At 37.4% G+C, this 24341-nt stretch overlaps 1 protein-coding gene across 1 annotated transcript in view; it reads left to right on the top strand.

Annotated features, from left to right (window-relative positions):
* Positions 1 to 24341, top strand: part of LOC124302619 (cardioacceleratory peptide receptor) — a 49752-nt gene that overhangs the window by 1954 nt on the left and 23457 nt on the right. The window contains exon 2 of the mRNA XM_046758951.1: positions 4265 to 4888. Coding sequence (XP_046614907.1) covers positions 4676 to 4888 — 213 coding nt within the window. The 5' untranslated portion in view covers positions 4265 to 4675. The remainder of the gene's footprint in view (positions 1 to 4264; positions 4889 to 24341) is intronic.

Here is a 24341-nt window from a genome sequence, read left to right as displayed (position 1 = left end):
TTACATTTATTCGTGCAAGCGAACAATCGACGGGAAGTTCATTAAAGTATAACATATACATCTTGGTTTTCTGTAACCGTAAAGAATGCTGATCAGATATTCATCAAAGCCTTGTACAGGTACTTTCGCATTGTTTCTGATTGCGATCTCAAGAATCCTCCTTAATAATCCAATCATCGGAATACGAATAGCGAATATGTAATACATATAAGGTATAAATGTGATCGGTGAAAATTTATTTGAAATACGTGTAAAAATGTTCTTTAAAAATAATTGTACGAGCATTATTGTCGGATAAACAATGATAACGATTAGTTTGAAAGATTTAGAAATATCATACGGCAGGAATAAAATGAAACCCGATATATTGGCTTATAAAATCAATGCTTCGAGATGAAATTGAAGTCTGATTAAGAGGTGTGGAGAAAATAACTAACTGCGGCGCTCGATAGGGAGACAATAAATATCGCAGCAATATGCACAAGGTTTTCTAAATTAAAATGCAACAGTGCTGCAGGTGCAGCTGGTGCAGTTTTCCTATAATTGAATCTGCCACGGAGGGCGATTAATTCTTTTCTCACCCCATGCATGGCGGTCGGACCAAATCTCTTGATTTAATTTCAATGCGGGATAATTAAATCTAAAATTAGTATAGACGTATAATAATGGGTACTGCCGAATATAAAGTGCTTTAATAACATCTTGCGATCGAAATTCGAGCCTCGATTTGCGTTAGATTAAATTGGAATTTCCGATTTCATCCCATTAACTTGATTCTTGTGTTACTTTTATCGAACGTACGTCCGAAATGTCGAAATTTTTGGCAAAACTAGCGGGTTGACAAAACGATTAATGTTGTACGTGATAAAGGTAGAGTAATGAAAAATTGTTAATTAGAACGAGGCGTGATCAAGAGAAAAAAAAAGAAACAAAAACAAAACTAGAAACTATAAAACTGTCAATAATTCAGTTTTGGGTTCAAATTTTTCTTACCTTTTTCGTTTGTTTGATAAGTTTTGATTGCTAATCGAACGGTGCAGTAATTTGTGTTAAAATTCCGTATATCAGTGCCGCGCCATTGGAAAAGAATGAAAATGTTGTCGATACAAATCTTTTAAATAATTACGATAATTGCCGGTGTTATAACAGAGCAATTGCACATAATTGTCAGCGAAGCTTGCTGCACGGCGTCGCGGATCGTCGGATGTCGGAAAACCGTTTGTAATACATATACACCTGTGTCATACGTGTATGCACGGAGTCACGCGTGCACTTTACTATTATCAATCCGACGGTGCACTAGATTTCGTCGTTTAGATAAACGTGCCACTATCCCTAGCTCTATGGAGTGTTACACGTATAGTAAAATTGGAATCGTTTAATTAAGGGATCATCGTAGTATAACGGGTCGAAATAAAGCTAATTTTCGACGCTTAAAACACGCTAATCGGTCTGATTTTTTCTTAATGTCAAATCGAAGCACTCGCGAAGAACAGAGAATCAAATTTTTAAACGTTTGTTTTTATTTTGACAGTATTTTTAGCGGTTGAAAATGTCTTCGAACAAAATGAGTGAAAAGATCATTAATCAGTATGAAATCCACTATCTTGCGATGGAGGTATTTTTACTTTTTATTTTATTTTTTTTTTCATCAAAGTTGACAAAATGGCCGCGGTTTGAGAAAAAAAACGTGTCAAATTTAGACTATATTTTCGTTTGTAAAATTATGAAAATGTTGAAAAGAAAAAAAGCTTCCGTAGGAAGGTAAAGAAAGGTGTGAAGAATTTTGTGTCCAAATTTGAAACGGATAGCTTGAAAACTTTTAGTTTGAGAGTGCGCAACGTTTTGAAAAATTACGTTTCTCTAAAACTGAAACTCAAGCATAGAAGGTTTGTTATTTAGAGAGGAAGTTTCATACAAATATTGGTCTAACTTGTCCAACGGACCTTAGCCTAACTATTTTGCATTCGGGTTACAACGGCAATGTGAAATATAATTCAGAGCCGAGACTTCTTGACTATGTTACTTAAAAACACATTAAGACGATGGCTTCAGATAATATTAAATTTTTCAGATTAAGTAATCCGAACGTCAATAAGCTCCGAGTAATCCTCGGTTGAGAAATTTTCGTATAAAATTTGCCTCAAACCTTAGACAGATTCGAAAATCTCAGAATACGCTCAAAGAAAAAGCTCAGAAAAAAAGCTCCCCGAAGCTGAAAAAAAATGTTAAAAAAGTTTTTGGCACGGGAATATCAGTGATGGGAATTTGAGACTTAAATTCGTAGATTGATCGAGCGATTGTCCGTGTTATTATTGTCGTTAGAAATTTGAAGAAGCTTGCAGCTGAATGTGCGTTGAGTGATATTCAGACACGAATTTCCACTCGTAATAAGACTCCGGATGACGTAATTTAGGGTTCAGAAAACTGAACAGGGAGAGGTGGAGATTTTGTCCCATCGTGAAGCTTTGGAAAATACACTCGTTCGGAGACTTTGGACATAACGGAAAGTCGATATACCTACAAAACGGTAATGGAGACGGGAGAGGATGCGGAAGTTTTTGATAATACCGCTATTCTGGAAAAAAAGCTTGCGGCGTTTGGCAATCGGCTTGATAATAATCCGTAAAATGTGGTTGTTATGAAGAAGATAATTGAGAAGGAAACAATCTGCGTGTAGGTACACGAGAAGCCGGGCTCGAAAAAAAGAAAGAAAGAGAGAGAGAGAAAATTGGAAAGAGAGAAACGAGGAGAGAACTTTTTTGCCGCAACAACTCCAGACCTCAAACTCATTTTTATTGTTAGCTTGCAACAGGATTATTCTGCCAGGATTCGTTGATCCCTAATCGGAACTCCGGCGTTTTGGTTTTATTTTTTTTATTAGCTCGCCTGCCGTATAAACGATCCGATTGTTTGTGATAAAATCATTGTTTGGCTGGACCTTGCCTATGTGAATATATTTTTATTCGTTCATTTCTTATCCTATTGGTGCACTGAAAATTTGACGCGCGGATGTTTAAAGAAGAAAATTGTCAATTTTTTGAACTCGTATTTCGCTCGATCTTTGATGGATAAAAGATCAATGTAAAATCGTCGAATTCACAGCATAATAATCGAAGGCTTGCGAAAATCGCACGAAAATTGAGTCCTTGTTTATTTAGCGGGGAAAAAATTGAGTAACAGACTAGAATTACCTGTAACACAGAAGTGGTAAAAGTAGTAACTCACCAATTTCCTGCTTTAATCGTACAGTTAGAAATATATAGGACGTACAGTCCAGTCGAAAATCTGTCCAAACAAAAACATGAAAAGATAGAGGCTTAAGAAGTTTCAGTGAAATTGATCAAGTTAAATAAATTTAAAAAATATCCTTCGATCGATTAAAAATTTCACTGAGAATTTTTTAAACCTTTGTCTTATTACGCGGTTCTTTCAACGCTTTTTTGACCCGACTGTACGCCCCATACATCCTCGAGTTATCGCAAAAGTAGTTTAAAACTTTGAGTTTCTGTACTTTCCACTTCCACCTGCTTTTTCTGGTTTCTTATTCATTCTCTTCCTATTCTCCTTCCAGTTCTCCAAAAAAAAAAAAAAAAGTGGATAAAATACGCATTGTACTAATAATAAAACTAAGAAGAAGAAAGATATAATTCTCATACCGAGGTACAAATGTTTATTCGCGTTATGACGAGGTAGTAAATGCCCGCAGCCAGCATCAAAGGGATATTATATGTATACGTTCGTCGATCGTTTCGTACGGGCAATAAACCTATTCTCTGTTTAAAAAAAATAAAATAAGATAATAGTCAAAGAGAAAAATCGAAAACTGTAAGCCTACGTTATTCATATTTGTGTACATAGCAGCTGTTGTACAGTCGATAAATAATTTCTGCAAAACTATGATCTTGGAGCTTGCGGCGATGAATGTACGTACCTACAACTCTAATAAAAGCCATACGTTCATAGAACTGAACCGTGAAATCAGCTGATTTCATAACTCGTTTGTAAAAAGTTATTTTGGAGAATTTTTTGTAAAATGTATTCTCAACGCTCTGATTTTCGAACTTGATTAAACCGATGCACTGAATCTGTAAAAATTACGCGAATTTCGATTAAAATTTTTTTTTCTTTTTATTCAAGCTTATGTTCTCGGCAAAATAATCTATTTATAAAAATCTGATTGAGCTTTTGTCATTTCGATTTTTTGGTGAAGAAGATTGATTATTTCGCTTGAAACTCACGGATATCTATGACGTCGATACAGCTTTAATATTAAAAAAACATAATACGAAAGGTGGAAAAATTTGTGAATATCAGATAAACTGTGTAATTGAAGTTATGTAACAAACCACAAAAAAGTGAACTTGATAAAGGTGTTTAGAATTGACGTGGAACGATTTTGACTTCCGATTTGAAATAAATTTAAAAGAATGCAGCGACAAGAGGAGCGACAGTGGAAACAGCAGCGACACGAGAAGCGGAAAGGTGATAATGAGAATACGGGTAACGTAATCGTGCAACACTGAGAGAGAGAGAGAGAAAGAGAGAAAAAAATAAATTAAGGATTGTAGAATAGAAGGGAAAGAGAGGAGGAGAAATGGAGCGGTTCGAGGCTCGATTAAATACCGATTAAAAAATGTAGTGCTTGGAACGAGGAGCTGATCCTCCGTCAGATATGTCTCTCGAAAATTTGTTGAAAACACCCTACGACGAATCGAATAACAGCGACGACTTCAACCAACCGACCGAAATTCCCGCTTCCGCCGCAGATTCGGCAAATTCAACGAACACCTCTGGATACGCTCACATTTACTTGAGCACCGTTCAAGTAGCAACCACCGGCACTCCAAATTCTTCCGAAAATATCAACCAGTACTATTTTTATCGGGTGAGTTTTTACAATTTAATTCTCTGTTTTATTCTGTTTCACAGAGGTGAAATTAGTAACGTTATCGTAAGGAAACATTGGGGGAAAATCACTATTTTCTTAATTCGAAAACGATTTTGAATGAGGCTGAAATTGGTAACGTTGTTGTAATGATTAATGTTTCGGAAAATCGTTATTTCACATTTGCAGGAATGTCGAAAAATTCAGTAAATCATAATAAGGCGAAATGTATTCATTATGCCAAGTATTCGTATTTCGTAAACTTAACTTCTTTAAAGTCACTATAAACTTGCAGAATAGTAATTTTTCGCCACGATGTTTCGTTACGTTAACGTTACTAACTTCAGCTTCATGATTTTGAAGGAACTAAGATTCTGAAATAATTTTATCGTGTTTTGTTTTATTACGGTTGACGAAATTTCAGACAATTCCAAAATCGTGAAATAACGGATTAACATCAGTATGAATCGTTACGATAACGTTGCTAACTTCAATATGATATTTTTTTCTCCATTTGTTGGTAATATTCACAACGATTGACCTCGACAAATTTTCGAATTTATTAAGGCACGCGGAAAACACAAGCTTATTTTATTTATGTTAAACATTCGACGCAGCCAAATCGAGAAGGTTTCTATGTAATCATTTTTGATTTGATTGAAAATTTTACAGTTTGTATTTTTTTTTTTTTTTTGTGTTCTTGTTTCAGAATTGAGAATATACAAATTTTTGCTTAATTAAACATGTGTGAAATTTCTCTGTAATTTCAATTCTTTACTTCTCAAACTCTCAATTCCTTTTTGGCTCTATAAAAAAATGCTTCAAAATGACGAATTTTTTGTAACCATTTTTAAAAAATCGTATTTTCTTAGAGTTGATCACAAATCAGATTTAAATTTTGTTCAAATTGATACGTTTGTTGTGAAGTGACGTAAAAAATTTAAAACATTCAAGTCATATTTTGAAACCATTCAACATTGATTTTTCTGGATTCACAACTTTTAAAGTGCCGTAAAAAAATTATGGAAGAACCGTTGCTTGATATTGAGATTGCTCTTAAAATGAACTAAATAAAAGATTCAAGTCTTGAGAATCTTAAAAAAAGTCGAAGCTATGAAACTATACATACTTTTCTCCTAATGTTTTCTGCAGAAATGTCGATTGTTTCGCTACGAAATTTAATTCGAGTTACGATGAAACATAAATTTCGAGGAAATTGAAGGAAATGAAAGTTTTTGTCGACGCTCTGAAGCTCAAAATACATCAACTTTTTTTTTCACTCTTTCCTCCGTCAAACAAATGAAACATTTTTTTTCATCAGAAGATCGTTCCGATCAACTTATATCTGCAGTGATGTGCGTTTTATATGCGTTATTTTGATAGTTATTTTCGGATCTCGGGTTTAATCGCGTGTAGATAAAAATCGTAACTCGAAAAATGTGTATACATTGTACAAAAGCTAGCATCGTTCAAGAATAGCGCAATATTCAATCTTTTCAGTGCAGTTTCTCATAAATAAATATATTGAAAATTCTTCGAATAAGTATCTACAATAATATATCAACGATGCTCGCTTCAAGAACGAATTTCACACACTGAAAAATCGGAGCCTTTGTTCGCGGCTCGTTCGATCAACTTATTTTATAAAAAATACGTAAAAAACGGGTAAAGTAATAGACGAATAAACATCTATTCACTTTTTATACGATACTCTTGCAATTATCGAGAAAACAATTTTCCAACCTCACGGACGGAGTTGAAACGATGATTGTACATTTTCCGTTACTTTCATTCACTCTCTCTCTTCTTCTTCTTGTTTTCGACTTTTCTTTCTTTTTTTTTTTTTTTTTTTAAAGGGGTAAAGTGGCAAATTATTACCAATCGATACATCGAGTCCCGATTGCAGGGCAGATCATAGAGGAAATGAAAAAGAACAAGATAGAGAAAGAGATAGAGAGAGAAAGAAGGAGAGAGGGAGAAAGAGAGAAAGATTTTGCAGAACCACACGTGTAACGGCGATCCTAAAACGCGACTCACGTGTGTATTTGAAACCGCGGAAGGACCCGAAAGGAGCGAACGTGATCGGGATCGTTGAAAGCTTCTTTGCAGCTCGCACTCAACTACACCTATCGACAATAAATGTACATCTCTATCCCGCGATCAATCATTCAATTAAATGATCAGTCGCTTACAGACGTCGCAATTCACGTTTCATTCGTTCTGCTGCGGATGAAAAACCATCGCCTCGATTCAAGCGACTCGTAATTCTCTTTTATGTTGTATAACCTGAATGGAAAATAGTTAGGCAAAGGTCCGACGGACAAGTTAGACACATAATGCTTACGAGACGTCCTCTCTAGATAACCAACATTCTATGGCCGACGCCAACCGGAGTTAATTCGTAATGACACGCGGAAATTGAATAGAAATGTAAAAGCCCATTGTTCATTAATAAATATTATTAGTTGTAATATGAACTCCCGTGGGATTTTATTTGGGCCAGACCGGCGAGCAACATCTTAAGATATAACACATTTAAATGATATTTGTACGCTATGAAAGTTGTCATATTTTTGTTCGATTCTTTTATACGTTCGTAATACTTTATTACAAGAAAGAATTTTTCAAGTTGAACTTGAAATTCATGCTAAGAAACTAGAAAATCTTGACTGAGTGTTGAGTCTCACAATAATAAAAAAACAAAAATAAATAAATAAACAAACTCCCGTTATACAATAAAAAAGACAAAAACTGGTGATCGGAAAAGGATTGGAATATAGCAGATTTACGTGTATGTATGTACGAGCTAGAAAATGATTTGGGAGACTCGTTTCGCAGTCGCAAAACGTGGAATAATATTTTTCAAATCTAGGGATTTTTTTTAACGTGAGAAAAACGGGGGCGAGGTTTAAAATGGATCCGAACGCACGCAGCTATCGCGAGAAACTCTGCAGGACTCCCACGTTCTATACCGAGCAGCTAGCTCCCCGTGTATTCTTGGTGCGGATGCCAGATAACAACTTGATACGGACAAGGATACTGTGAATTGGGACACGTAGGTATACATGGCGGTCCCGATAGTCAAGGGTTTTGAAATTCGAATATCGAAAAGTTGTTCGTGAAAGAAATTCGAAAATGACTTTAACTCTGGTACATTTCGAATGTTTTCAGCATTATGATAAATAATCGTTATTTGCAGTTTCATTTCAGAAGGTTCTGAGTAAAAAAATGTTTGTTCGATCGAAGAAAGTTTATTTCCTTTATCGAATCGGCTTTCAATTATTTCTTTTCTTAATTTTGTTTCCAAAAAGAAAATTCACACAAAAACCCTCGTATTTTGAGAATTTTTGGGCTTACGGTAAAATTCTACGAATCTTTTACAAAGTTTGAATATAAAATGAACGTTTTACGGTATCGGAAACTTTCATCAACCGCGGATGAAAAACTTGGAAATATCCGATAGTTGATATTTGTCAAGATATGTGGTATTTAGGTTAAAAGTATAAAAAAAAAAAAGACTTCAGGGCATGAATGGCCGGTCAAAGAAGTAATACGAAGAATAATTCTCCAATCGAATCTTCAGACTCGAAGTTTAAAACGCATTCCAGGATGAACCGAGAAAATGTATACATATATACAGGGCGAGGCATTTAAGTTGGCAAACGCGAATAACTTGAAACGGAAGTATTTCCGAGATAAATGTTTCAGACAAAAGTTTTATCATCATCGGAGTGGAATCTAGAGGCTATAATTTTTTCCATATTGGTGAACGAAATCACGGTCGTATGAAGGTCATTTTCGTTTTTTCAAACGAATACCCCAATTTTTTTATTCAGTTTTTTACAGATACGTATTTTATGCGAAAAAATAAGCAATTTTTGTTTAAACCGTTTTTGCGTCTCGTCAAATTGCTTTCGAGTGATTGGGCATTCTCAAAATATAAGAATACGTCCTAATTAAATATGTTTGACACAAACCACTTGCAAAATGCAATAAACAGAACGATTCCACACCACTCTGTTCAAGCAACAAGCTCACAAAAATTGCGTCTAATTTTATCATACAAAACACGAATCACTGAACAAAAAAAAAAAAAAAATAGGGGTATCCATTTAAAAAAACCAAGTTGACCTTCACATGTCCGTCAACTCATCCAATCACCTGAAAAAAACTATGCAACCGTTAGATCCCGCTTCGAAGGTGATAAAACTTCGGTGTTGAACATTTTTCTCGAAAATACATCATTTTTAAGTTATTCGCGTTTGGCAACTTAAATGCCTCACCCTGTATATATGCTTATCAGCCTTTCACCGGTTTTCAAGCGGGTCCATTTTTGAGGTAGAAATCTTCCGTCGATCCGTATACCTATGCCTGCGTATATCATGCCACACACACAAACACATAGACAGTATGTATAATATATATCTCGAAGGAAGAGTCGGGTTTTCATGGTGGGTAAAGGTGGTACACATAAGACGGCAGCCTAACGGACGTGTCAATTATCGATTACCACTACCGACATGTGTGGTATAACGGGTAGAAGAAACGGGATAACCCGGTGTCGTTAAAGGACAAAACGTTCGTCCTCCCGCGGCTCTTAAGGTCCCCCGGAAATTCCCCCACCCGGCATTCAAACCCATACGTGGACAGCTTTTTCCAATTTTTCCCCCCCCTCTACCCCCCCCCCCCCCCTCAGCGGCTCTATATACCCCTTTTTACATGATTTTATTACTGTTATCATTATTGAAGTCGGCCCGGCTCTTCTTTTTTTTTTTTTTTTTTTAGCGCCGTTCAACGTTAATAACCAGAAAGGATATTCCAGGATTTGCGACTTGTGATTTTATCGCATGCGCGATCAAAATGTCCACATTATTCTCTATCTGATTCGACCCAATTTCCTTAATATCAGAATTCAATCCGTGTTCTCTGTTTTAAATCTGAAAAACAAGATTCGGCAGAAACTTTGCGTGATATATCAAGTTTCTTAATATTCACGATGTCAGATTTTCCGAATATTTTTCAAGGAATTTTGGGTGATCTGGTCAACGAAGAAAATATACCGAAAACATCAGAATGGGATTGAAAACATTATGCAGAGTTTGATATTTGTGAACGGTTGAAATATGGAAGCTTTTCTTAAGTTTATGATGTCTCACGTTCAGCTTGTATTTTTCGAATTCTCTTGGATTGGTTTCAATCACATAGTTGCTATATTGTTTCATTCGTGTTCACCGTAATTCGCGTGAATAACATTGATGGAGATTTTTTACCTGGTTCTTTTTCTCTTTTTCTGTAACTTTTGTTAAAACTGTGGGTCCAATTTATTCTTGAATCTATTCATTTAGTCGCCAAAAATAAGACTTAAACTAATTTCATTCGGACATACCACATTACGATATAAATCGTATATCTGTAATACAGCTGAGTTGAGACCGCACAAAACGCGGCTGACTCGCGCAGTTTTTTTGCTGCAACTTTTATGGAAATATACAGAGAGGAAAAAAGGTTCAGGAACGAAAGAAATTTCGAGTCTAGGATTTTTATTGCCATACGTCTAGTGACAAAAATGAAAATAGTTGTTAGGGAATAATTTGGGGATTGCGACGGAAAATGGAATTTTTTCTATCGGTGAAGCAATAATATTCTTCGTACATCTGAAAAAATGTATATTTATAGTATATTTATACGTCAATTTTGTTGTTTTTTGAATTCAATTAACTTTTATATATATATGTTTAAAACTTTACTTGTTGGGAACAAAAATTTATTCAATATTTGGAAAGAATGATAACCGAATCAGTGAAAAGTCTTTCACCAACTACGCGAAATAAATTGTTTAATCTTCAACTAAGTTCATATTCAAACAAGAACTTATTTTCTGAAGTCAAGTTAACGATAAGAAGAATTTTTTTTCCTCGCAGCGTGAAACAAATTTTCATACAAGCTCGCCGTCTTGTTTTATTCTTACTCTTCCACTTTTTGGAGCATCCGGCTTTTGAGAAGAATTAGAAGAAAAAGACGAGAACTAATTTTAACCCTCATCCTCCTCCTCCTTCCTCTTCTTCATCTTCTTGTATCTCTTTTTAATGGACTATTCATTACACCTTCCGGAAGCTTCGGAACGCTTCGATACACATCGTTTGCCATGAGTTAGCAGAGTCAAAGGTACCTACAACAGTTTCTACGGCATACCTGACCAACATCAAAGTCTGATTGTGAGTAACCGACGACGAGATGCAGTTAAATTTACATTACAGACTGATGAGGTAGTTTGCAAAGCGGTGCACTTCTGCACTGTGGAGAATGTTCTACTACAGATAGAAAGGTGCATTATATTGTTCACCTACTCGTGTGCGTACTGTGACATACACATATGGGCAATTGCATAAATTATCGACACTCAATCAGGGGTGAAAACTTCACTTTTTTTCAACAATTCTAACATCTTCTATATTGCATTTAGATGCAGTGGTTCGAAAGCGTGGGGGTAAAAGTATAGAAAGATCAAAACATCGAAGGGCTAAAATATCGCATTTTTAAAGAAGCGAAAACTTGATTTATCGAATTAAAAAATGTTGAATATCAAAGTATGGAGAAGTAAAAGCATCGAAAAGTCAGAACATAGAATGCCAAACTGTAGAATCGTCAGAATTCCTCTCGATAATCTTTTACATTTTGACCTTTCTGTATTTCAACTTTCTATATTTTCAATTTTCTACACTTGGATTCACCACATTATTAAATTCTACGTATAAGATTTTCGCTTCTATGAAAATTCGACGTTCTGGTCCTTCTACCAATCGGTAATATTAGTTTTTTTCCCCTACTCGTTGGAAAAAATTCTGTTCAATGGGTCGGTAGGATTCTCCGCACAGCGCGTAGTTCAATAAGTGAAGCCCTGAAATCACAATCCGATCAAGAGAGCCGCATTTTTGAGGAAAGGTCTGTCAGGCCATTATAAAACGCCTGCGAAACTTGCAGAGCACCCGTTTCCCGGGGATTTTAAGCTTCTTTTTTTTTTGACTCGGCTGCTGGTTCGTTCGTCCGTTGACTGAAGATTGCTAAAGAAATCCGATCATGGGTACGCATTCTTTCGAAGCAAGCGAAAGGGCACGGAGGATGTGGCGGTAATGGCAGTACCCTACATTTACCGACTCGCTTATGGAGATTACAATGTCAATTGAGTCGGTAGCGGTAGGAAATCTCTTTACCAAAGATCTTTCGCCTTATAGTTGGCAAATTTTGAGTCGTCAATTCGTCACACTCCGCACGCGATGCTGGTTGCTGTGTACCAGGCGTAGTCGTTATTGCCTAATACATCTACAATACACATACCTATAACTGCAAGCGAGGATCTTGGTGCCGTATAATATACTGTTAGAAAATGAGCTGGTTCATTACGCCGTAAACGTGTGTATTATACAACGCTATAATTAATGGTAATTATATTGTTACACTCATTACACTCAACTTGGTAATCATATTTAATGACAGACAGAAGAATGTCAGCTCACTTTTCATGTATATTGAAATTAGAGGGAAAAAAAAAGTGTGGGAAGGTACTTGTCATTAACTTGACTAATATTGTGTTTTCACTGATCTAGGGTTTTCAGCGATTCTGAAAATGATTTACAAACGTCTTGGAAATATCTTAGAATTTATGACTCATCGAACCGAAAATATCCTATACGTATGAAAAGTTTTTGATTTTACATTCATTTCCAAATTAAAATCGATAACTGACCGACGCTAAATTTTACACGACAAATTCGTGTTGTTCCCGTACGTTTAAAATTTCTCTGCTTACCACGTGATTGTTCTAATGTCAAATTTTCAATCGCTAAGAAAAAAAAACGAAAAAAAAATACGCTGAATCTGATCCACATTATTTTGACTTCTGATGCTGCATGAAAAAAAAAAATCATTCGAAAAATATAAAGGTTCCAAAATCACGTGCATTGATGTTACTAAATATCCTGTTATTTCAAATTTAAAGGTTACAGAGTTAATCCGAGCATATAATGACTATGCAGAATATAGACGAAAAAAGACCAAAAAATATACAACTACCGCGAATTTATTTTCATTGATTTGTATCATTGAATTCACCCGCAGAATCGGGTTCAACACAATTTTTAGGACTTGGCTCTGGAAGCTTTACGAGAAATCGCTCTCAAGTCAAGCTGCGAGAGTGAAGAATCCCGCTTTTTTGCACTCGCTGCACTTATTCATTCATTCATTCGTTCCTGTTTACCGTATATCCGGACGTTTGAATGGACCGCGTTCTGCCTAATAGCATGGTGGTAGCCTTTTCTTTTTCTTCTTCTTCTTCTTCTTCTTCGTTCCTCCAATGTCGACGAAGGAGATAGACGATGGATCGACTTCAGCCCTTAGCCAAGCTGCTCCTGCATTAAATATGAGGAAGACGTTCACCGGCTCCCCGCGCATATGAGTATACAATAATAACAATAATAACAATAATAATAATAATAATATGGGCTTGCATCATCGTCTTGTGATATTTCTCCCAGGGAGCTAACGGGCGCGTTTAACGAGCCGTAAATCTGTTCAACAACCACTAAATTTTTTATTTATTACGGGAAAAATTTGTCAAATTTACAAATTCGCTAACCTATTCATTTACTTACGACGGTATTCTCTTTTCTTTCCTGTCCTCATACCTTCAATTTTAATCTTGCATCGCTTCTTTACCCGACCAGTTACCAAACCGGAAACTTGCCGTGAAACTTACCACTCAATGCCGGAAGATCAGTAACTGAACCTGGATTATAAATAGCTATGTAGAAGTACAAAATATATAGATTCGGTTGCCGCTTCGTTGGCGTTGAGCAGTTTCCCAGAAAACTCCCGTTATAAAATGTCACTGCATCCCTTTTGAGCAAAGATGATGACGTTATTTAAGAAGTGGATAAAAAGAGTATAAATAAGTAAACGATCTTATCGATCGATTCAACTTATAAACAAATTTTGGATAGTTTTTTTCCCTTCACAAGTGGGTGGAACAAACATCAGGGGAATATGAATATGGAGGCATGGAAAAAAACGGACACAAAAAATACGTATGTAAAATACATGGCAATATATATACCATCGAATATACGAGACGAATTTATTGACGACATCTCGCGTCACTCGTTTCGCTAAGCTTGTGCAGGCAATTTGTTGAGAAGGCGCGAGAGAATTTCATAGGGCGCCCGAGATGCAAAAACATGAAAGAAGACCGAGGGTATATTGAATGGCTGGTGATATTTGTGTGGGTGCAGTAAATTTACACGCAAATATCTGCGTATACAGATACTTTGGTGTGTATGTGTGGGTTTGACAAAAAAGCGTTGGATCTGTCTTCTCTCGTCTCCGCTTCAAGTGTCGAGTCTTGTCGTCCCAGAAGGTTCAAAAAAGAAGAGTTATTTCGCCGAAAGTATTCGATGTGTTTTTACTCCGAGGAATTGCACGATTGAAATCCGGTCCAACTTGTCTCCTTTACTCAATTATTACATATTACGTATGACGCGTTATATTTTATGATCACATTGTACCGTATTATTGTACAAAGAAAAAAGTATATTATTTTTTGTTTTGGCGGAGGTATTTGGAATTTTTTTTCCTTTTTTTTTTGTGTGATATTTCACGTTCCAAGTCTTTTTCAAATAGTAAAAATTCTAGTATATTGTTTCCGTTTCGCTTTTCGAAGATTATTATTCTCTTCGGAAAACTACTTTCTTGCAATTGCGCTAAGGTACATTTCATTCATCACGTTGGTGTCGTTCAATATTTAGTTTTTTGCGGTCACACATATTGATTTCAATTAACATACAAGAATATTGACTTGACCGTTGAATTAATTTGTGAAAAATCGGATTCTATGCCAAACAAGGTATCGAAGAGTGACATCGAACGCATCTACACGGCTTTAACGATTCTAAAAAGTGATTTGGAGTGAATAATCGACAGAATTCGTAGTTCTTTTTTATATTTGAGTATTTCATCTTTGTTGCATTTTTAGGTTAATCATCGCGTAGCATACGAGAATGCCTGTAACGATTCCATAAATAGTCTAATGAAGAAAAACTATATCCAATGCCAATTGAAAATATAAAATGTTTACGTACAATTTACGTATATCGGGAGTTTTCTGTGAAACTTGCCACTCAACGCCGGTAGATATGCAACTGAAACTGCAATTTGAATATGTAGAAATACGAAATGTAGTTTTGGTTGCCTATCTGCCGGCGTTGAGCGGCAAGTTTCACGGAAAATTCTTGGCATAGATGTAATATTGAAGTAGTTATACGAACGCAAACTGAAAGAGTCCCCTAAAGGTAAAACGATGAAAAACAGAGAGTGGGAAAAAACGTGAATATAACAATAAGGAAAGGGAAAGGCGACAGCCGATGGCACAGGATCCGAGTTGATAGGGGAGCGACGGAGCAGAAGAAGTGACAAAGCGTCACTCGAGACGCACAGGATACGTACCTACGTACATATAACGTACCTACATAACGAGTAAATGTAGAAAAAAGCTTGAGAATTTCTTAGACCACGCGCCCATACGTAATCGATGCGGAATTCTTCGGAGCCGTTTCGTTATTCCGCTTCATCGTCCGCGCCGCGATGTGAGCTGGGAAAAAATATGTGAAAATATCGAGGAAAAATAGATCAAGACTTTTTTTTCGTGCCGTTGAATCAATTTTCTTTTTATAAATTGTCGGAACCCGTCATACTGAAGAATTTATTTCTTATCGAGGGATTTTGAAAGCTTCATTTCAAACACAATGCAAACTTAATTGGTTCACGGAAAACCGCGGAGACGTTTATGTTCATTCTGACGTTCTAAATTGGTTATTTCACCAGCGTATAATTCAGGCAATCTGGTTCTGAGTACGATATTTCAAAGAGAGATTTCGCACTATGAAATTAGAACTTGAAGCAAAGTACCGAAGGTCTTAGAACAAGCTAGTATTCAAATTCCCAGAAGATACATAACTGTTTTGGTAGAATACATATGATATTGTAATTGATTATTCACAGCGGTATTTGACAATCATTTTAAGATTTTCACGAACCAGAAACGTGACAAATTAGACTTTTAAAACATACCTACTTCGTAAATCTAATTAATAAAATTCCTGTGATTGAGAAACTGTTTTCGGAAATACGTCGTATCGACTTATATGGATTTCCACAATCCTTTCAATATACCATGGTATTTATTCATGTACTTATTTGAAGTACTACACACGTCGTTTTTAATATGAAGTAATTTATTTTGCTGGTCCTTATTTTGGCAGTATAACATCACGTCGCGTAGCTACAAAATAATTGCCCCGGACGTCGTTAAAGCTCCATTGAAGATCTTACAATGCCCTCAGGTACGTTATTCAGCAGACTCGAGATCCGATCTGCCCTGGAATGTAGTTCCACAACCCTGCCTGAGCCGACTCAGCCTTGGAAATAATTCTAATCCTCTCAAGGCTCTCGGGAATTTAGCGATTTGTCCACGCAGAGGGCAGGAGGGGAGGGGGGGGGTAACTATGCACGTGGATAAACTGCCTAGAAGCAACGAGAAATTCCTTCCGTCATCGCCGTCGTCGAATATGTACTGTTTTATTTCGTGGTTATGTTACACGGCCAATTTAACATCGTCCGGGCAAATACGCCTGCATTTATGCAATTCAGGATACATTTTGCATAAATCCTCCTGCATTTACGAAATTCAAAATACATTTGACATAAATCCTCCTGCATTTATGCAATTCAAGATACATTTTGCATAAATCCCCCTGCATTTATGCAATTCAGGATACATTTTGCATAAATCCTCCTGCATTTACGAAATTCAAAATACATTTTACATAAATCCTCCTGCATTTATGCAATTCAAGATACATTTTGCATAAATCCCCCTGCATTTATGCAATTGAGGATACATTTTACAAGAGTCTGCCTGCAATTATGCATTTCAGCATACATTTTATCTAAATCTGCTTGCATTTCGCCAACTGAGAGTACATTTAACCGATCGAAATTTGTTTCGTCCACTTCACGACCAATGGTTGATCTGTGAAATCTACTTTTAAGTGGCCAAAATTTAGGCGAATTTCATTCAAATGTATTCTGGATTGTATAAATGAAGGGGGATTTACCGTGTGTTAATTGTAAATTGTCCGTGTAACATTTTCACGAAATAAGCTGGTACAACATAATCAATACGCTTTCAATCGACAATCGGTTCTTAATTGCGAGATGATTGTGAATGCATGACTTGATCGAAAAATCGCAAATTACAGGGTTAAACCTGAAGATTATACAAGGTGAATTCATAACGGCGAGAAATAAGAGGATGTATTGCGCATGCGGGAATTTTATACCTTCGATTGTTCGACAGTACAGATACAAAATTTGCACATGCGCAGTATATCCTACGATTTCTTATCGTTAGGAATTCGGCCCCTGTATACGTAATCTTGTCCCGCATTCGTTCTCTTTTCCGACTTTTAATTAATCTTGAAAATTGTGTAAGGTAAACAGTTTACTTTCAATGAAAAATTTTTATAGCATGATACATACGTATTATATACATTGGGCATTCCATAACAACTCGACCTGGGTCTAATCCTTGATGCCTTTCTAATTTGGCTCGTGATTTTTTATATGATTGTTTTGACTCTCAAAGGCACTCGCGAGTGTTTCTTTCACTTCCCTTTTCTATTTTTCTCATTCTCTTCGTCTTGTCGAATTCAATAGACGATTTGAAGCGATCGAGCCAGATCAGAAATTGGTATAATAGCGTTCATAAATAAATGAGTAAAATTCTGACACCTAATTTCTCTTTTTGTTTATATGCGCACGTCTTCTGTATCACTGATATAATGTTTCGAAACTATACTTTCAGTATACATATAATATGTAGGTATGCATGTATGTATACGCAGCTTAAGATATAATTTGTGAAAGACTGCCGTGTGAAAAGTGCGATTTCAATTAGTAGACGTTGCTGGTCTACATTTTCTATTTTTTTTTTAAACGTCGTACCATCACGAGAGCATGTGCTTCGTGATTATATAATCAATAAAACAATACAACCTGTATCTTTCGGTATAATATTAGATTTTCAATCCTGGTTGATAAAATGTTTTTCCGAGAAAACAGTTTGCGATGTTAGCAAATTACTTTACTTATAACGGAGATTCTATGTAATGAAAAATGTATTCCTGCGCAGGATATATTAAACTAGCAAACTAGCAAACACGATCGAGACCGAATAAAAAGCGGCTTACTCGAGTGAACAAATGTTTGCCAAATTTTCGCATATTTGCAATGAAAAATGTATTATCACGCAGGATGTAATTAAACTGTGGCAGACTTGATCGAGAACGAATAAAAAGCGGTTTTATCGAGTGAACAAATAAATAAAAAAATGTCTGGCACCGTTCGGTGTTTGGCAAAATTAGTATTTAAGAATTTTCTATGCATTTAAAATCCGAAAATCGAATGTGATCTCACAATAAATCAGGGGATGCTAGGGGAAAGTGTATGGAGAGTAAAGGTAGGAGGATTATCTCCGTGTACAGTAGATGTCCACAAAATAGACTGCAATTAAGATGGCGCTGCTGCAGCAAAAGTTCAACAAAGCGCCGATCAGATTGTTACCCTTATTGCTTATGAGCGACATTCTGGTGACTTTTTGAACCATTATTTGTCACTTTTTAGTGGACACTTTTTCAGTTCAAAACCCATGTACGATACTTCTTCTTACCTCTACCCTCCATAGGAAGGTGTTAGGCCCCGAGCAGTGGCCGCGGCCATTTTGCTGTCTAGTGTGACATAGATGTCGGTTTAATAAGGCTAGGTGGCAGCGGCTGATCGCACGTCTCGAGTCCAAGCTGCAGAAGCCCCCTGGAGGCTTTATGCTGCTTCCTCGAAGTACCTACGAAGTGCAAGAGCCACGATTTATCCGGGTCGAGGAATTGCTGCAGGAGACCAGCATTTGAGGTTAACGTTCGATTACTGACCCCTCCATTTCTCAAGAGATTATGCCAGTCGTGCCGTCTAGAACCGTATGATTTATAGGCGCATGTAACATTTCGGTAGCTTACGTACTTATCGGGAATTTTTTACAGAACTCGTTGCTGAATGCGAGTCAATAGATTATCGAAGCTACATTATGTACAGCTACATATTCATAGAGCTACACTGTGTACTGTGAATTTAGAAGTATTTGAAAAGGTACATTTTGTACTTCTATATGTTTAAAAAGATATATTTTGCACTGCTACATATTCAAAAAGCTACATTTCGCACTGCTGCATATTCAGACGGCCACAGTACGTACTGTGACATGTTTGAAAAGCTACATTTTGCACTGTTACATATCCGAAAAGCCACATTTCGTACTGCAAGACGTTCAATAAGCTACATTTTCTACTAGGATACATTGAAAAAGCTACATCTTGCACTGCTTCATATTCATAAAGCTACATTTCGTATTGCGAGATGTTTGAAAAGCTACATTTTCTACTATGGCATGTTTAAAAAGCTATGCACCGCGACGCACTTAAAAAGCCACACTTTACACTGTGATTTAATCGAAAAGCTACTTTTTGTACTTCCATGTGTTGAAAAAGCTACATTTTGTACTGCCACATATTCAGACAGTCTTATTTTGTGCTGTGGGATGTTCAAAAAGTTACGTTTGTACGTCCACATATCCAAAAAGTTATATTTTGCACTGCTACTTATTCAGAAACCCACATTTTGTACTACGGGATGTTCTGAATATAGCTTCGGTTGTTTGACGTCGAACGGCAAGTTTTGCAGAAAAATTCCGCTCTGACAAGTAAAAAATTCCGATCACATACTTATCATCAAAAATCTTATGAGTTTGCACTATCAAAATATAGTATTTGTGATTCACCCGGTGATTATGCCGTGGACCCTTTGGCTGATCATTCGTATGAACGATGATTGAATGACTCGATTTTTCGATCGCAGAAAAAAAATGCCCACGGCTTTGAGAAAGGATGAGCTTTAGAATTCGAACATGCTGGGTTGATTGGCGAGTGAATTCGGATAATAAAATCCAGCGACGAAAGCCTCGCGAATTTACTCGCGGATCCAACTCTGTAGGCTGTCTTTGTCAGATTTCATTTGACGAAAGAAAGTCCTGCAGGGTGACGAAGGACTCGGATAACTGGTACGAGGCTGCAGCTAGCCAGCTACCTTACGCATTGCTCAAGTCTCGAGACTTTCTCTACTAGGAAGATAAGACCTCAAGTTTTAAGATTGCTGCCGGGGTCGTTTCTTGAGTTGATATCGGCCCCCGGGCCGAATCCTTGGAGGCCGGTAAACCATCCTCGGGTGGACTCCGAAAACCCTCGTGTGCCTCCCGCCCACCCAGCTCGGTCTCACTTTTTTCCTCGTATATCTCACTGGCCATACACCATGTTAAGGATGGTTATGGAACGTACAGTCTAGTCAAAAAAGTGTTGAAGTAAAGACTAGTTGATAAGAGGAAAGATCAAAAAAAGGTTCCTAAGGCTACAAGTTGCATCGAACTAAAAAAACATAATGATGCAAAAAAATAAAAGATCAAACACAATTTTTAAAACACTGAGTTTCAACTCCAAACATCGCAGATATTATATTATTATTTTTTTTCAGTTGAAACTTACTTTCTTTTCCTAAGGACTTTTGTTTAATTCAAGTCAACTTGATTAGCTTCAATGAAAACTCATTTCAATTTTTTGCTTTGTCAAGTTTTGGCCCGCTACTGTACGCTCGACATATCCTTAAAGTAGGAAAGTATAGAGGCAGAAATGCTCGAGGAAAGTGCGAAGGGCAAAGTGAATGGCCTCGACGAAATTGTGATCTACTGTTTGATAAATTCGCCAACCTCCCGAAGTTCCCAGGGATCCAGAGTCCCTCTTTGGATTTTCAATAAAATTGTAAGCAGTACCGAAACAAGATTTAATTGCGGTGAATTTTGAATTATCGTATATTTCAACAAATATGTTCAAGAACGGATTATCACCAGATCCATTCGTTGGGGTCTTTGAATATAATCTTACGAATACTCTTAAAGAATAAAAATTTCTGACAAAATGCCTTGTTGTTAGCAAAAATGATTTCCGAGGTGAATCGGATGACATGCTATAAAGGTAAAAAATGATAACGATGCTAATTTCATACCGTTCAGTACTGAAGATTCAATATAACTAATTGCAACTTTAAATAGCTATCTTGGAAGCGAGAAGTAGGTATGAAAATTGAAATCCGTAAAATTGGAACGACTTCTCGTCGACGATTAACAGCAAAGTTTGACTAAAATTCCGAGGAGCCTCTATCACTTTCTCTAAACCGGCTTAAAGTCCCACTCAATGGATTATTCTCCCGCGTACAATTGTTTTAACTGGATTAAGGGTCCTTCATTCCAAACCCAGATCCTCCATCGGCTAACGTCTAATGTTTACCAATTCGATGACCAGTTCAGAACTGAGGGATCGTTTCCCCATTAGCGTGATAGCTAACTAAACGAGTGAATTCGGATATATCGAAGTTAAATTGGCTGTGACGTGCATGCGTGCCTGTAGTCTCAGTTTTCGAAATTAAAATCTGTCATTCGGGTTTCAAGGATTATTTTTCCCCGACGTTACGGGAGACCGTTGAGTGTAAACAAGCACGGCAGTTGTACTAATGACAGGGAAAAATGGGAGGAGCGAGGGCCGATCCATCGGGACGTCAGGGGTGAATAATTTTCTCATTTTTTGCTCAGTTAATCCGCCCCTGTAGCTTATAATTTAACGAATCCTGCCTCTCCTCTTTCTCTCTCTCCCTCTCTGACAGAATGTATCAGCGCCTAAAGCCCGCCGTCCTTCTAACGACATGGTATCAAGATACAGCCGCAGTGATGTATATCCATTTCGTTAGAAAACCACGTGCACAAAATACAAATTCATGCATATTACAGCGTGTGTCCTTCTCTGGTCCATATATAAGGATGAAAAAGAAAGGCGGGTTAAGTGGCTACTGTAGTCGATTTTACCGACCGAGAACGTTTCTACTGTTATCCAAAGAAAGAATCGTTTTGTTACAACCATTTTTAAGAAGCTTGAGAAAATAACTTTAAATCGACGAAAATCAATCGTAACATCTTCGAGAACATTCGAGTTAAGTGCGTACAAAATTGTCCAGTTACCTTCGGAACTCACGAAGAAGAATCTATTGTTCGATATTTTCGTCACACGAATTTGAGAACTTTCTTATCAGTTTCCGGTGTCAAGTACAAGGTCTCCGAATATATTTTCTAACCCTGACGAAATTGCGGGAACTTCATTTGCCTAGAGCTCAGGCTGAATATTATAGTTTGAAGAAAACTATCCCAGGATGTAATTCCTGGCTCAAGTCAAAGGTCAGAGCTGGTATTTGATGGGGTAATAAAACCGAGGAAGGGGAGGGAACGGCCGTTTTCAACTCGAAATTGTCAATTTTACCGCTCGAATAAGAAAATGTTCGAGAAACATAAGCTTCTCCCATCCTCTATTTTCTTTCGACATTATCATATCGCCGACGTGTAATGTGTCCTGGCGTTATTTTATTATCCTCGAATTCTCAAATCGAATCCACTCGACCAGCTTGGGAGTTGAGGATCGCCGTTAACCAGTCCTCCTCTCGAAGAGGACTTCTTGAGAATAGTCGCGGGGCTAACTGCGGATGCTTCGGAAAGGATAGAAGAGGCCTCGTGTGATGAGGATTTATCACTTGGAGAAACACATTCTCGACACTCGGCGTGTGCCTCACTCAGACTTCTCCCGATGCTTCCAGTTACTTTCCTGCCCTCTTATCCGTATCAACGGCTCCCAGAAGGGCGAATTCTCATTGTCGTCATCATCGGCTGGCTGACAATTCGTTGGGAATTATTGAGAATACTTTTTAGGGAACCGATCGTAACTTTTTTTTAAAATACGTCAAGTAGAATATGACGTCTTTTGGATTCTCCGAGACGTTTACGAAGTCCTGTGCGATTAGCTTCACAATTCCTACATCAGTTCCGCGAAATATTTGATGACGTTCATCGAATTCCGGAAAAGTTTACCACAAAAGTTGCCTTACTAAATTTCTTGTGAAGTGTTACACGAACTTTCAGGAGTGATCATTACAAAACAGTATCGCGAAGATCTATAAAAGTTCTCGGACGAAGTTTATCTGTAACCCGAAGTAGAGTTTCTGAAACTTCAAAACTAGGCACGGCTTGCCAATTTTTCGGAGTGAATGACCCTGGAATTCTAGGAAAAATGTCCCTGGTCCAAATAATTTTCCCATTCCGGAATTCACTCGTATATTCGAATACCCGACGGCCGGAACATGTAAAAAGTTTCCTCACATCGACCAGGCAGGGAAAGCGGAGGCGAACGTTCAGAGGATCAGCTTATAACTAAAACTCGGATCTCGTGACTCCTGATATGCCGGAGGTTCACTTACCCGTGAGATTGAGCCACGCGCAAAAAGCTTTGGAATTTCTTTAATCAAGTAACACCTTTTATCGAAGGATCTGCGTGCGACCTCTTGCTAACAAAAAGGAAGCGGAAAATTCAATTACACGGCTGGTAAGTGCGCAAAAACGGAGTCGATGACAAAGACGAATGATGGGTGAAAAATTAATACGTACATAACATAATAAAATCGGTGAGTCAATGTACAAAAACTTCGAACCACGATAAAAACTTTACCTAGTGTTTGATCACTTTGATCTGCCGAATGGGGTTAGAGTTTTGGATCAAAATCCGCGATCCCTGAAGACTGGGAGAAAAAGTTTATCCACAACCCCAATGCAGATATCGACTTAATTATCTGTCTCTGTACAATGACTGCGGGAAAAAGGCGGTACGGTGGCGTCCTCTCCCGGAAACGGGCGCAACTGGACCCACTTAACGCGACTCTGAACGTCGGGGATTCGCGTTTAAATGAAGAAATATATCACCGAGGTAAACGATGGACCAGCCGTAAGAGAGAACCTCTCTCCCTTAATCAGCATAACCGGATTAAGGCGCGTTCCAAAGGCGAGCGGATAGGCTGCGGTGTCAACGCTGTCGTCTCGCGGTGCGTATATGAACGTTAACACGCGTCTATATAGGTATGTATATGTATACATAACCATGTGCGGGTATAAATGGGCTTCGAGCGAGCTACTCCGGGTTTAAAACACGCCTTTCAACCCACAGCATCATCGGCCAATCACTGTTTTTCAATTTCTAAATTCCCCCGTCTGTTATACCGCGCATGCAAGTCGTCACGGCGACCTTCTCGCATTGCCAACACAGTCACGTACTATCTTATAAATTATTTATACAAGACCGATAACAGACACCCTATACCACTCTCTATTGTACATTTACAAAATCGGCGCCGTTTCGACACGCAATTCCGTTTTAATTCC

This window comes from Neodiprion virginianus, chromosome 4, assembly GCF_021901495.1.
Source record: "Neodiprion virginianus isolate iyNeoVirg1 chromosome 4, iyNeoVirg1.1, whole genome shotgun sequence".
Taxonomy (NCBI): domain Eukaryota; kingdom Metazoa; phylum Arthropoda; class Insecta; order Hymenoptera; family Diprionidae; genus Neodiprion; species Neodiprion virginianus.
This window is presented reverse-complemented; position numbering and strand designations above follow the sequence as displayed.